Source organism: Otolemur garnettii, unplaced genomic scaffold, assembly GCF_000181295.1.
Source record: "Otolemur garnettii isolate 467f Iridium unplaced genomic scaffold, OtoGar3 scaffold00151, whole genome shotgun sequence".
NCBI classification, from domain to species: Eukaryota; Metazoa; Chordata; class Mammalia; order Primates; family Galagidae; genus Otolemur; species Otolemur garnettii.
The window spans coordinates 1,833,841-1,848,512 of NW_003852546.1; the positions used below are offsets into that span (position 1 = coordinate 1,833,841).

General features: G+C 45.9%; 1 protein-coding gene across 2 annotated transcripts in view; it reads right to left on the minus strand.

Annotated features, from left to right (window-relative positions):
* Positions 1-758: 758 nt before the first annotated feature.
* Positions 759-14,672, minus strand: part of CUNH16orf70 (chromosome unknown C16orf70 homolog) — a 31,883-nt gene continuing 17,969 nt past the window's right edge. For both annotated transcript variants that reach the window (XM_003799410.3, XM_023518925.1), the window contains 12 exons: positions 14,284-14,363; positions 13,914-14,008; positions 13,218-13,315; positions 13,016-13,128; positions 7,583-7,716; positions 6,800-6,883; positions 5,320-5,402; positions 4,832-4,875; positions 4,289-4,332; positions 4,098-4,156; positions 3,136-3,208; positions 759-2,212 (listed from right to left, as the gene is read on the minus strand). In XM_003799410.3, the coding sequence (XP_003799458.1) occupies positions 2,126-2,212; positions 3,136-3,208; positions 4,098-4,156; positions 4,289-4,332; positions 4,832-4,875; positions 5,320-5,402; positions 6,800-6,883; positions 7,583-7,716; positions 13,016-13,128; positions 13,218-13,315; positions 13,914-14,008; positions 14,284-14,363 (994 nt within the window). In that variant the 3' untranslated portion in view covers positions 759-2,125. The remainder of the gene's footprint in view (positions 2,213-3,135; positions 3,209-4,097; positions 4,157-4,288; positions 4,333-4,831; positions 4,876-5,319; positions 5,403-6,799; positions 6,884-7,582; positions 7,717-13,015; positions 13,129-13,217; positions 13,316-13,913; positions 14,009-14,283; positions 14,364-14,672) is intronic.

Genomic DNA, 14,672 nt, shown 5'->3' on the forward strand with positions numbered 1-14,672 from the left:
AGAGAGAGAGAGAAACTGAAGATGGAGTGGGAGGGACTTTGCAGGGAGTTCCCAGGTGGTTTACTGCATTGTACGCGGTTCTTCCCCCAGATCTCCTGGTCTCTGCCTCCACAAGATCCCAGGGAGTGGAGACTGAGCTTGCCTCCTGTAGGCCCAGCCTGCTGGAACCAGTATAATGGTGATCCTTTGAAATAGCCAGAAGTGAGGTGGGGAGGACCTTCTCTTGTCCAACAGGCTCCAGGATGGTGGACATGTTTAGTTCTCCTAGTAGCAAATGTGTGTGTTTTGGTGGGTGCTAGGGGCTCATGGAATCCTACCACACTCCCTGGTTTAGAGCCCCTAAAATGACCAGTTACATGAAGGACTCCACAAAGCCAGGCCTCACAGGGAGGTATGAAGGGGAGGCATGGCTCTAGCTTTGATTGAGCTGGCAGATTTTCTGCCACAGCTCAATCTGAAAGTAGATGTTTTGCTTCCCACCTGCTTCTCTAAAATTAGATTCCCAGTCCTGCCCAGGTCTTTAGATCTTGTCCCTTTGAAGCCTGCTTTCCTGGAGTTAACCTCTCCTGGGCTCAGGAGGACAGAACCATGTACAGGGACACCCTCACAACTATGCCAATCTCTTACTGGAGGCTGTACCATCCCCTTCAGAGGACCCAAGGAACACCTTCACTACTAATTTCCCCTCCACTAACCCTCCATTACTAATTTCCCTTTATTCTTCAACAACTCCCTTCCTCCAAAAACCAACACACTTATTTTTAGTACAAACATCTCAGCAACAGCATGTGGGGGCCATTGCTGAGAGCACAGGTGCTTTATTGGAGAAGGGATGTGGGGAATAAGGAAGGTTCCCCCTCTGCAGGAGAATGGAAACATTCCTGGCTGCCCCCAACAACAGGATGTGTGGGGATCTCTGGCCAGGTCAGTTCACATGGGAAGACATAATAAGTCAGTCAGAAAGTCACACAAGCCTGGCTATAGGCCAAAGAGCCCAAGGCAGGTCCCCTGCACATTCATCATTAAACTATACAGGATGAGGCTGTACATAAGTTAATTACAAAAGAGTCATATTTACAAAAATCTGTACACACATTTGAAAAACTCACAAAATTGTCATCTATATATCACAAGTTGCTAGACCAAAATATTAAAAGTGGGATAAAATTATCCATTTCTCTTCTCAATTCTTTTCAAAAGGACTAATATTTTTTAAAGCATTTATATGCTACGTTCCATTAGCATGACCCATGAAGAGACTGAGCAGCCCAGCCTTCCTTGAGCCCCCAGAGGCCTTGAGCCATGAATGGGCCCAGCCAGGGGACAGTGCCCAGGGTTGGGGCAGGGAGCAGCCACAGTTCAGAACAGAATGCTGTAACACAATAAAAGGAAGATGTCTTTGGCTAAAACTTTGGCATTAAATAAAAGAGGCAAACAGGATGGAAACATGCAGCCAGGTTGGGGCTAAGCAGGGACACTGGTGACCTTGAAAGCTGGCTCCAAGAGGGTTGGGAATCAGGCCTGGGTAAGTACCTGGATGGTAGAAAGCTATGTTTCAACCAGTTGGCTGTGCCTACTGGGCCTGGCAGGGAGCACGTGCAAGAAAGAAATAAGGGCCACTTTGGCCACAGCCAGCTCATCAAGTAACTAAAGTGGATGTAGTGCAAATGTTGCAACCAAGTATTACAGACACGCTACCTGCTTGCCTTAAGGGTCACATGGCAATGTATGACAAAGGCAGGACCTTGTCCTCATTCTGGGTCCCTGTGTCCTCAGCCACAGAGAGAGCCCCAAGTTTTCCCAACATATGTGGAACAAGGGTTGACATGTCCTGCCTCCTTACATGTCTGTTGAGAGCTTTTGCATCCAAGTATCAAGGCTCAAAGTTTGTGCTTCTCTTTGCAGTCTGTGTCCCCTGCTGGCACCAGCAGGCTGATGGACAGAGGAATATCTGGGCCCCTCATTCCACAGCAGAGCACCCAGCCTGAGGCCTGCTTTAGAACATCACAACAGCTTTTCAACACTGGCAAGGTGTCCAAGAAGATCCACAGGCTGGCACACAGAGGCCTGCTGAGCAGGATGCAATGCAGTTTCATGGGGTAGAGGGGCATGGGTGGTGATGTCCCTAGGGGAGCTCCGCTGTTCTCAGGTGGGCACCAGGCCTGGGGGGGCCATACAGGGTCACTGAGGCAATGTGGTTGTTCTGCATAACCTGGTGTAAGAAGAGGACAGGGGCCAGTAGAGGGATGTAGGCCAGATCCTATGCACAGGGGCTGGAGGTTGTGTGTGCAACAAAACTACACACAAGGGCTGAGCTTCCTTTCCCAGTCATACTAGGGGCCACCTTGTCTGAGGACCTGCCTATTTCTCATGGGATACATACAACTTTTTTTTCTTTTTTTTTTTTGAGATGGAGCCTCAAGCTATCCCCCTCTGGGTAGAGTGCCATGGCATCACACTCACAGCAACCTCCAACTCCTGGGCTCAAGCGAGTCTCCTGCCTCAGCCTCCCAAGTAGCTGGGACTACAGGCGCCCGCCACAACGCCTGGCCATTTTTTGGTTGCAGCCATCATTGTTGTTTGGCGGGCCCGGGCTGGGGATTTGAACCCGCCACCTTAGGTGCATGTGGCTGGCGCCTTAGCCACTTGAGCCACAGGCGCCGAGCCAGATACATACAACTTTTACCACACTCCTCAGTCCAGTCCTGGCACCAAGCACCCACTGAAGGTATGCCATTCAGAGGGAAAATAGGGGCAAGTCTGTTCTTCCAAATCAGAAGGGCCTTCAGGGCCACTCACTCACAGTATATCTGTCTGCATGGTACTTGTAGGTTCCCAACACCCTGGGCTAGGCCCCTCTTGTCCTGTGGTTCTCTTCCGTGCTTTACCCATGTTTCAAGATATAAACTTGAGATCCCTGTGACTCTCATCTTGCTGGATATAGACCATTGCTTTGGCTCCATAACCTAAGATTTCCCCATCATCACTCTTGAACCCTCAGGCCAGGTATTCAGCCAACAGTTGCTGGGAAAGAATTAATCAGCATGGCAGTCCCAATTTCCCTCAATCACTTGCCTGTCCCTGCCATGTCCACTAATCCCTTAGCAACTTATTTCTAGGGTCTCCAGAGCTTACCTCAAAGATCATCCGCTGAAGACCAAAGCAGAAGGTGGAGCCAAAAGGGTTGGTGTTGTTTGGGGAGGAGGACCTGGGCCAGAAAAGCCAGAATTAGAGGAGCAGACAGAGGCCGAGGCCAAGGCCAAGCAAGAGATCTAGTTCCTTTCAGGATGTGGGCTATATGACTAATGTGTGTCATGCCTGTCTCTTACACAGACCCTTAAGGTCCCAGAGATAGGGATGGCCTCACTCAACTCAGAATCCCACAATGACCAATACGATACAGAAAATCACTGGGACTCTGGATTGGAGTGGTCCAGAAGTCAGGAAGGTCCCTTCAAGTAAGAGAATGCCTCACCCATACAATTCCATTGCAATAAATTTCTTAAAAATGAAAACTAATACATAGTGACAGAAATGCTGTGTTTTCCAAGGACCAGAGCAATGGAGATGATAAGAGGCAGGGCACTGAAGAATTTAAAATGTCACCTGTTGGTAAAAAATAGTAATGAAATTTAAGCCCATTGCTTTATTCTAAGGTATGTGCCTGGATGTCATTTATAATAAGTTATAAGGTAATTATTACTTCAAAAAAAAAAAAAAAAGAAAATGCCTCAGGTAGCATGGCAACCAGTAATGGGGCTATGGACTACAACAGGCAATAGCTTTGATGGGAAAAGAAGAGCCCAGAACAGCCAGCCAAGACCACCTCCTTTTCTGAATAACTAAGGGTAAGGAGGCCCCCATACCTGGAGAAAGGGTGAGAAGAAGGGAACTATCTTTAAGAGCATCCTCTCCATTATAAGTAACATGCAGAACAGTTGGCCCAGTTCTAATATGCAGGAAGTATGTTTGTGGCAACACCAGAAACTTCTAACTTCTATAATTTCTAAGAAATGCCCACTGTGCTAGGCTTTTCTGGGCCTTCTGGGCTGTGAGGAACAGGGTGGAGTAAAGAGAGACAACAACCTCTCACTCACCTGTGTAGGACAACAGGCTTCTCTACAGGGTGGCCCAGGAGCTCTTGAATGTTGTCCCACTGCAAAAGGGATAGGGAGAAAAAGGAACTAGCAGGGGCCTAAACATGGCCAGTAGACATGGCCCCAGAGTGCTGGCAGGCTAATGCCCACCTTGATCTCAGGCTGTGTCAAGTAGGAAAATAGGAACATACCTTGCTGTAGGTTGTGCATGTTTCTGTCTGTCCATCTGTGTTTTCTAAAAATAAAACACAGGGGGCAGGTTGGTAGTTGGTCCAGCCCACTTGTGCCCCCCACCCTAGGCAGGACCCAGACCTGGCCACCTTTTGCACTGGGGTTGGAGTATGTAAGGAGAACAGCCAGGCTTTTTTGGAGATCCAGGGTGGAAGAGGATAGGTGGAGGGTGACAGAAAGCCAGTCAGGTGTGAGTTACACCAACTAACAGTGGGTAGTAGGCACCAAGAATGGGCTAAAGACACCCGGATGATAATCTGTGGAGAGGAAATGTCCCCTTCAGAGGCCAGCAATCCCACAGTCATAGAAAAATGCTAGGGCCTATAGGAGACTCTGGACTAAGGACAATGCAGTCTTCAGAATAAGGAGCTGAGGCCATGGGCAGAAGCTCCATATACCTAACCATTACTTCCTTCTCTGCTTGGATCTTTCCCCCTTCTTACAGTGGGAAACTGACTCTAAGACTCCATCCTTACCTTTAAGGCATTTACCTCTCCACTCACCTTTCTTTATGGCTAGTGGGATCTTGAACTCACAGCGATGGTAACTGGAGAGAAGGCAGATGGTTAAATGCTGGTCCTTCTAGGAGGCCTGACCACTCCTGCATCCCAACCCTGCACCCCAGGAAAAACAGAACCAAATACATCTTCCCAAAGTCTTGGCTCTGAGCCCCTGACACAACATTCACTGGGGATTTAGGCTCTGAAGTTGAACAGAAAGGGGTGCCCAAACTCATGGGCCCTAAAGAGCCTAATACCTTAAATAAGACATCAAGCTTGTTGAACTGATTTTCCTATTTATAATATGGGTCCAAATGGAGAAATGTAAGGCACTGGACACTGTGCAAGGAACACAGCAAACACTCGGTAAATGTTCACTTCCGAAGAAAACAGCAAGAATTGTAGATAAATTAATGAACACCCAAAGCCACAAGCTTTCTTGTTTTTTAGTCCGAAACTTACTTCACAGAGAGGCAGGTAGGTATACTCACATGTTGAAATTGTAATGCCCAGGGTAATTGGTGTGTAGAACAAACTTCTTTACTTTGTGTGTATTTGCATCAAAGAGTATGTCCTAGGATAGAAAAGGAGGTTACTCAAGTAGGGAATGTTACCAAGGCAGGGCAGGTTTTTCCAATGCCATGCCCAACCTGGAGACACCCACTCCACAATGGAGATGTCTGCGGGCATCAGCTTTCTCCTAAACAACAGTCAAAAGGATAGCTAAGGCCAAGCAGCTTTAACTGGAGATTCAGTAATGGGGGACCTGACCATCTGTAGACCTGGTAGGCATAGGGGCAATAGCTGCATGTAAGGGAGATCTTTCCTGCCAATGGTACCTATAAAAAAATCTAACTGAAAGCAAATTTTGGCTGAAAGGCTACCAGGGGTCACCTGACTTGAGGAGATCAAGGGACCTATTTTGAATGCCATGGCCTGCCAGACCCTTCTGGCTTCTGTTTTTGCATTGAGTCAGCAACCCTTGGAACTGCAGGTTCAACTTGACCTATGTGAACTTGATGCCATGAATTGAGCATCTTCCTACCCCTCTGCATGCCCTTTTCAGCTTTGTATCTTATCAGCTGCTTAGGCCTGTGACTGCAGGGTCACCTCTGACTCTACCCTCCTACCAACAGCCAATAAAGTCCTTTTAAGGTTGGTCCATTATCTCTCTTTTTCCTGCCACTTATCATCACTGGCTCTTGAATTCAGTGGTATAGCTGCAAAAGCACCATTCCTTCTGGCCACCATCCTATCCTTAAGAGTTTATAGTCCCATAGCTGTTCTCCCACTAACCCTTAATCATGTTTGGTCTTTCCCATATAGGTACACTATTTCCCTTTTCTCCTTCTCTTGAATCTACCCTTTGCTGCCTTAGGACCTTGGATCCTAGAAGGCTCAAGGTTAGAAGACCCATGGCGCAGGCCAGCCTTGCCCTCTGACATATCTCCTGCTGGCACACTGTTTACACAGTTTACTCTTATGTGCATCCTACCCACCAGCTGGACTGTCAGCATCAATGGTGGCTACCAGCTCTGGCCACCACTAGGTCCTAAGCATAGGGCTGCAGTAATGACTCTGGGGGGGTCATCTCAAGTATATAAACATATCCCCCCTGTCTTTGAGCCTTTCAGACTATTCTGACTCCAGAAGAGGGTCCTATGCTGTATAAATGGGAAGTTCCCTAAATAGCTTAACCTACAGATTTCCATAGCCTCCATTTATGAAGCATGTTTCCCTCAGAAAAGTCAACATGTATCAAGAAACCTGGCATTTCTTAGTAATTATGGTGGCAGAAAAGATTTACTCTGGGGTACCAGAGGCTATGTAAAACAAAAGTGGGCAAGTCAGCTGGGACTAGGTTCCCTGGAGCCTAGGCATGGATATAGCTGCATGTGTACACAAAGGTGTACAAAGGTGGACTACCCACGCCAATGAACTGAAATACTTCCCTAAGGAATCACAACTTACCACTCCAAGAGTGAAGTAGTTAAAAAAGTAGTCATTGCACTTGGACGGAACTTGCTTATGAGGGGAAGGAGAATGAATTTTCATCTGTAGGGAAAAAATAACCATAATTTAAAATCTAGCTCTCCGCCATCCCCCCGGCTCAAGAATGGTGGTGTGGGCATAGCTCAATGCAACTTCAAAATCCCAAGGAAAAGTGATCCTCCTGCCTCAGCCTCTTAAGTAACTTGGGACTAGGTACACATCACCACACCTGGCTAAGTTTTCTATTTTTTATAGATGGGATCTCACTGGTTGTCCGGGCTGCTTGAATTCCTGGCCTTAAGTGATATTCCCATCTCAGCCTCCTCAAGTGTTACTTAAAACCTAACCCCTTAATACAGTCCTTGATTAAAGATGTACAAATTGTGTGTGTAAAATTAAACTGTTGAGTAAGCAATACTGTGACTGTGGGGAGTCCTAGCTGTTGGTGCTGATCAATCTAGGAGGAGAGGGGGCCAACTGCAACTAACTATGGACTAGGCCCTGGTCTCCAAGAAAGGGCAGCCACTATGGACAGAGAAAGAATCAGGGTAATTTAATCAACAGGGGTAAGAAAAGTTTTTAATTTATTTCATCATCAGCTGTAAGTAGAACGAGAATCTCTATTCTCAGCAAATATACAGTGAGTTCTTCAGGAAAGTAGCAAACAGCTTCTATTTACTCAATATTTAATTAGGGTTGATTGAAAAAAAAAGAGGAAGGGGTGAGATTGCCTATTTACTCTGTAAAGTACACTTCCCCTACCTTGTCTTCTGATTTATAGAAGACCTTGTGTGGAGAGCCAAGCATGCTAAGAACATCTTGGCAGGAATCACCAAAATACACTGAACGTTCAAATACCCGCATCTTGGCATCTGCTAAAAGGCCAGGTCCGCAACCTGCAGAGAATGAGGGGAGAGGCTGTCAGGTTGTGGATAAGACCAGAAACCCTGGACCTCTGAGGACCCCAAAGAAGCAATGGCTATGTGCTACTTTATTAGATCTGGCTGAGGGGCAAGACTATATGCAAGTGGAAATACCAGGTCACCAGGGCTTAAGACTCTACAAGAGATCACTATCTACTCAACACTTATTCAGTGCCCCCAAAGTGACATATCATTCATTTGCCAATCATTTCCTTATTGCCTACCATAGGCTACAGACACTGCTAGAGGTTGAGGAAACAAAACAGTACAGTTTCTGTCCATACATTCCATCAAAGAAGTTTATGGTATGATAGAGAAAACCCTAATCAAATCGTTATATAACTATGGTAAGACTAGTAGCAGGAGCAGGTGTTATGAAAGTGCATAATGACAAGATAAGAGGATTTGTGTTAAGAATACTTTTCAAGGCTCAGCGCCTGTGGCTCAAGCGGCTAAGGCGCTAGCCACATACACCTAAGGTGGCGGGTTTGAATCCAGCCTGGACCCGCCAAACAACAATAATGACTATAACCAAAAAATAGCCGGGCGTTGTGGCGGGTGCCTGTGGTCCCAGGTACTTGGGAGGCTGAGGCAGGAGACTCGCTTGAGCTCAGGAGTTGGAGGTTGCTGTGAAGCCATAGCACTGTACCCAGGGGGACAGCTTGAGGCTCTGTCTCCAAAAAAAAAGAATACTTTTCAATAGGTAATCCCCAAATGGAGACCAAACCCACAAGACTGTACTATGAAAGTCAAGAGTGAAACACCCATAAGTCAGTCACTCCCTAATTCTACACAAACACCTGACAGAGGCTTCAAACCCAGATAAGAACCACTATCACTCAAAAGAGGCAAACCAGGTAAGTGTAGGAATAAAAATACCTTCTGACTCGCCAGGTTTATTCTCTGGGAAGAATCTTTTTTTTTTTTTTTTGAGACAGAGTCTCACTATGTTGGCTTTGATAGAGTGCTGTCACAGCTCACAGCAACCTCCAACTCTTAGACTTAAGTGATTCTCTTGCCTTACCCTCCCAAGTAGCTGGGACTATAGGTACCCACCACAACACCTGGCTATTTTTGTTGTTGTTGTTGTAGTTGTAGTTATTGCTGTCTGGCAGGCCCGGGCTGGGTTCAAACTTGCTAGCCCTGATGTATGTGGCTGGTGCCCTAGTCGCTGAGCTACAGGTGTCATCCAGAATCTATTATTTATTTATTTTTTTATTGAGACAGAGTCTCATTTTGTCACCCTTGGTACAGTGCAGTGGTGTCACAGCTCACAGCAACCTCAAATTCTTGGACTCAAGGGATTCTCTTGCCTTAGCCTCCCTAGTAGTTGGGACTATAGGCGCCCAACACAATGCCTAGCTATTTTTTGTTTGTTTGTTTAGCGGGCCCGGGCCAGGTTTAAACCCACCAGCCCTGGAGCATGTAGCCAGTGCCCTAACCACTGAGCCACAGGAACCCCCTGGGAAGAATCTTTAAACCCTGACTCTCCATAATACATTTCAGAAATGGTTCCAGTTAATGACACAAATACACACACAAATGTAGAAGTGGCTGTGGGAACACTGAGACACACCAACAGTAGAATTTCCTTATTCTGTGAATGAGGAGATAAGGTATTATGCCCAAAACAAAAAAGGAAGCCAAGGATCAGAGGAGCACCACAGTTCCTGGGGTCATGACAAACAATGACATCACCTTACTTGGCACAAGCTTTTACAGTTATCAAAGCTCTTTCATGTATAACAATCCATTTGCTCTATTCAGAAGCTTCAAAGAACCAAAATCTGAAGTGACTAGGTACTGAGCTCTTCAACTAACCCCAAAATCTCCATCCTCTGAAAATACAGTGAGTGACAAATAAAGGCTATGTATAAGTTACCTAGATCCTGGGAAAAGCATGATCTTCATTAACCTCTGTTCATAAAATCTTCTAGCTTAGACAAGCTTGGGTGACCTATGGAACCTACCAAAAATACTATCGAGCTGAACTGAGGGCCCAAAGTATCTTGGTATTTCTCTAGGCTACCACATACCTGTGAATGTCCAGATAGGCCTGGAGGGAAGGGAGCCTTTACAGGTGAGTCTTCTCATTTGTCTCCAGGCTGCTTGGCTTAAAGCCTACCCAAGTAGAATTATCTACAGTTTTAGGGGACTACTTTAGTTTGTGATTCCCTGGAGTATGTCTTCCTATAAATTATTGTGGGGACCAAGACAGCTGACCTGACTTCCTACATCAGAAGCATCATTACAGATAGACACACAAGGAAATAGATATAAGAAATAGGTCAGTTGAGACTCTATGCTTGTCAAACAAAACTCAATGAGGACTGAATTGGACAATAATTCTGTAAGGCCCTGACTTAACAGAAAGAGTCTTTTCCACTGACAGTGTAAGCAGTGAGAGGTCTGACTGTTGGGAGCGTGCTGTGGGGGCGGGGGCGGGGGGCAGCCAGAATTGGCTGAGAGCCTCACACTCAAGGGGTTCGTGCTGTGATTAAGGGCCTCAATCCTGTTTTTTGAGACAGTCTTTTTTTTCTTTATTAAATCATAACTGTGTACATTGATACATTTATGGAGTACAGTATACTGATCTGAAGTACAATGTAAAATGCTTACGTCGAACTAACACATCTATACTTTGCTTACTTATCTGTTGTGGTAAGACAATTATACTCTTTTCTTTTCTTTTTTTTTTTTGAGACAGAGTCTCAAGCTGTCACCCTGGGTAGAGTCCTGTGGCATCATAGCTTACAGCAACCTTAAACTCTTAGGCTTAAGCGATTCTCTTGCCTCAGCCTCCCAAGTAGCAGGAGCTAGAGGTGCCCACCACAACACCTGCCTATTTTTTTGTTGTCATTATCATTGTTGTTTGACAGGCTGGGGCTGGATTTGACCCTGCCAGCTCTGGTGTATGTGGCTGGCGCACTAGCCACTGAAATACAGGCACCAAGTCATACTCTTTTCTTAATAATTTTATTTATTTTTTTGCAGTTTTTGGCGGGAGCTGGGTTTGAACCCGCCACTTCCTGTATATGGGGCTGGCACCCTACTCCTTTGAGCCACAGGTGCTGCCCTCTTAATAATTTTAAAATGTACCATTGCATTATTCACATTAGGTGAGGTCCCACAAAATACCCTCCCTCCTCCTGACTGGAGGGTCTTACTCTGTTCCCCAGGCTAGAGTACAGTGGTGTCATCATAGCTCACAGTAACCTCAAACTCCTCTGAGTTCAAGTGATCCTCCTGCCTCAGGCTCCCAAGTGTAGATGGGACTACAGTACAGTTGTGTGCCACCATGACCGGCTAATGGCCCTGATCTTTGACTACCTTGCTGTTTCAAGCAGCAATCATCCTGAAAAAGCAGATTCTAAAAATCACTTCGCCTTGATGCCACATCTCAATTCTCTCAAAAACTATAGTTCAAGTACAATAATCCTTTAAATAGTTGTTGTTCTACTTTGGCTTAAAAACCATACATTTTAAGAAATTTCTAACCTTGAGGTTGTAAACTATCCAGTTATTCAAGGGCGTGAGCTCAGAATGTATGTACCAGATTCTTTTTTTTTGAGACAGAGCCTCAAGCTGTTGCCCTGGGTAGGGTGCTGTGGCATCACAGCTCACAGCAACCTCCAACTCCTGGGCTTACGTGATTCTCTTGCCTCAGCCTCCCAAGTAGCTGGGACTACATACAGGAGCCCGCCACAATGCCCAGCTATTTTTTGGTTGTAGCTGTCATTGTTATTTGGTGGGCCTAGGCTAGATTCAGCTCAGGTGTATGTGGCTGGCGCCTTAGTTGCTTGAGCCACAGGTGCCAAGCCTTTTTTTTTCTTTGAGACAGAGTCTCACTATGTCGTCCTCTGTAGAGTGCTGTGCAGTCACAGCTCACAGCAACCTCAAACTCTGGGTCCAAGTGATTCTCTTGCCTCAGCCTCACAAGTAGCTGGGATTACAGGTGCCCGCCACAATGCCCAGCTATTTTTGGTTGTAGTTGTCATTGTTCTTTGGCAGACCCAGGCTGGATTTGAACCCGCCAGCTCTGGTGTATATGGCTGGCACCTGTAGCCGCTGAGCTACAGGCACCAAGCCATATGTGTCGGATTCTTAACAGTTAGGAACCAATGCCTCAGAGACTAATGCAAGACCCTAATTTATAAAAAAAAGTGCTGGTTAGACTATGAGCTCCAAGAAGGCATGGCCCTTCTGTTGAGTCTCTTTAGTGGGTCAAACTTCACACTGAAGACCCCAGTTCTATTAAGCATGATCCAAGGCCCAAAGCAGCTGATAGTAGCCAGATATGAGAAAGTCACAAAATGAGGCATGGGTCCTGAAGAGACCAGCTACAAAGGTGGAACTCTTCTTTTGTTGTTGTTGTTGTTCACAAGTCAGCGAACCTCTTGGCAAAGTGTGGCCAAACCACAATTCAACAAGTTTCTTCTGCTACCTATTCTGAGAACTTGGCATTAAAGGTAGAAAAGGTGAGAGCAGGTAACACTGAGTGTGGTTCACAGGATGTATCTCTAGGAAACAACCTAGAAACTGCAGCAAAGCTACACTGAACATAGCTGACCTGCCTGTATACTGACAGAAGCTGTGCTACTGTTGCTTACTAAGATTTGATAACAATGAGATTGTGCCCTGACCCTTGACAAAATCAATTAAACAAAGCTTTAACCATAAATATCTGCATTGTTGTTTTCTACCAACTATCTGGCAATGGACTGAGTACTCATGTTCTCCTAAAATTCATGTTGAAATCCTAACCCTCAAGGTGATGGTATTAGGAGGTGGGGGCCCTTTGGGAGGCGATTGCCAGGTTATACCTACAAGGGCAGAGACCTCAAGATTGGAATTAGTGTCTTTTTATTATTTATTTATTTATTTGCAGTTTTTGGCCGGGGGGCTGGGTTTGAACCTGCCACCTCTGGGTGGGGCTGGTGCCCTACCACTTTGAGCCACAGGTGTCACCCTGGAATTAAGTGTCTTTCTAATACAGACACCAGAGAGCTAGCTAGCCCCTTCTAACATATAAGGACACAAGAAGTCTGTGAACCAGACAGTGGGCCCTCACAAGATACTGAATCTGCTCAATCTTGGACTTCCCAGTCTCCAGAACTATAAGAAATAAATTTTTGTTGTTTAGAAGTCACTCAGTTTATGGTATTTTCTTATAGCAGCCTAAATGACTAAGACATACTTCTAAGCAAACGGGATTTTACATTTTAACATGGATGTAATGGGGAACCCACCCACTTCAAAGCCAGTCACTGACCTGCAGCAAGTAGGCGAAGTCGTAAACCTGCAGGTCCAGTTCCATCTCGAAGAACATCTACACTCTCAGCATATACATTGCCCAGGAAACAGCTCAAGGGCATCAGGGGAGCCCTGGAGGAAGGTACAGAATGAGCAGAGGCTTGGTCCTCCCTCCCAGGAAGCCATGGCCTTAGCCTAAAACTCATGCTCCTAACACTTACTTGGTATCCTGTAGGCTGTTTCCGCTGTAGATATACATTCGTTTTACAGTAGCTCCATGGGGTATCTGGAGAGAAGCCAGGCCATGGGCAAAATTGGGCTGCAAGTACAGGATGGGAGTTGTATTAAGGGCACACTGCAGGTCATGGGACTTTGGCTCTGCTCCTCCCTGACACTCATGGTTTTCAAGAACTGGTCAGGTCAAAGCACATAGTCAAACCTGGCTCTGGGTCAATAAATTCCCCATAACCATGCAAGTTCACCTTTAATTCTGGTGGTTTTTCTTTTCTTCATCAGGAAAAAAATGCTGAAATGCTTGCTTAATAAAATATAAGCCTTACAAAAGCTATCATTTTCACAACCCTAAGGATGGTATAGCCTAAGTATGAATGAAATGTTCGCTGAAAACAACTGAAAATCCAGAGGATGAAATCTCCAAATTCTAGGCCACTGAGAAAATTGCAGTGATTAAGAGCTTGAAAGTAAGGCATGGCTGGATTTATCCCTGAAAAGTGAGCCCGACCTCACTCCTCTTCCTAGGGATGCCAGCCTAGGCCATGTTCTTCCTCTGTCAACCCCCCACACTCTGCTCTTTCTTGCCCCCTAAAGAGTCCCCCGCCCTACTCCCACAGCACTGTCTGTTCACTCACACCACATGAGCCCTGAGCAACAAACACCAGGGAACAAGAAGGGCTAACCTCGTACTTGGGAGCCTCAGTCCACGAGTCTAACTGAAAAGAGAAAGACAGTCCTCTGAAGTTGAGGTGGAAGAGCTGCTCAGCAGAGTTGTACACTGTGGGGGTGGGGGAGAAGAAAATGACATGGTTGACTGGCATCTGAAGTCACTAACATAAACCAGTCTGGCATGGGATAATGACTGCCAACATCTTCCTTAGGTCTTATTTCTGAGCTGACCTGGTAGGGTGAAAATGAGGAAGACAAGCAAGTACCAACCCCACAATCCTATGGGGTCCTGACTTTAGGGAGAAGGGTGGGATGTGCCATTGTCCAAGTTTATTGCTATGGGCTGTCATGGATGACCAGAGGAATCAGATAGATTTGGCTTACCTCCAGGATGTGTTGCACCAAAAGACTGATCAATCTGCTCAATGGTAGGAGCTATGGCCTGAGAATTAAAATGCACGCCACTGAAAAACAAAAATATAATGTATATATATTATATATGTGTGTGTGTGTGTGTGTGTTTGTAGTTTTTGGCTGGGACTGGGTTTGAACCCACTAACTCTGGCATATGGGGCCAGCACCCTACACTTTTTATTTTTTGAGACAAGAGTCTTAAGTTGTTGCCCTCAGTAGAGTGCCACATAGCTCATAGCAACCTCCAACTCTTGGGCTCAAGTGATCCTTCTGCCTCAATTTTTTCTATGTTTAGTAAGAGATAGGATCTTGCTTTTGCTCAGGTTGGTCTCAAACTCATGAGCTCAAGCAATCCACCT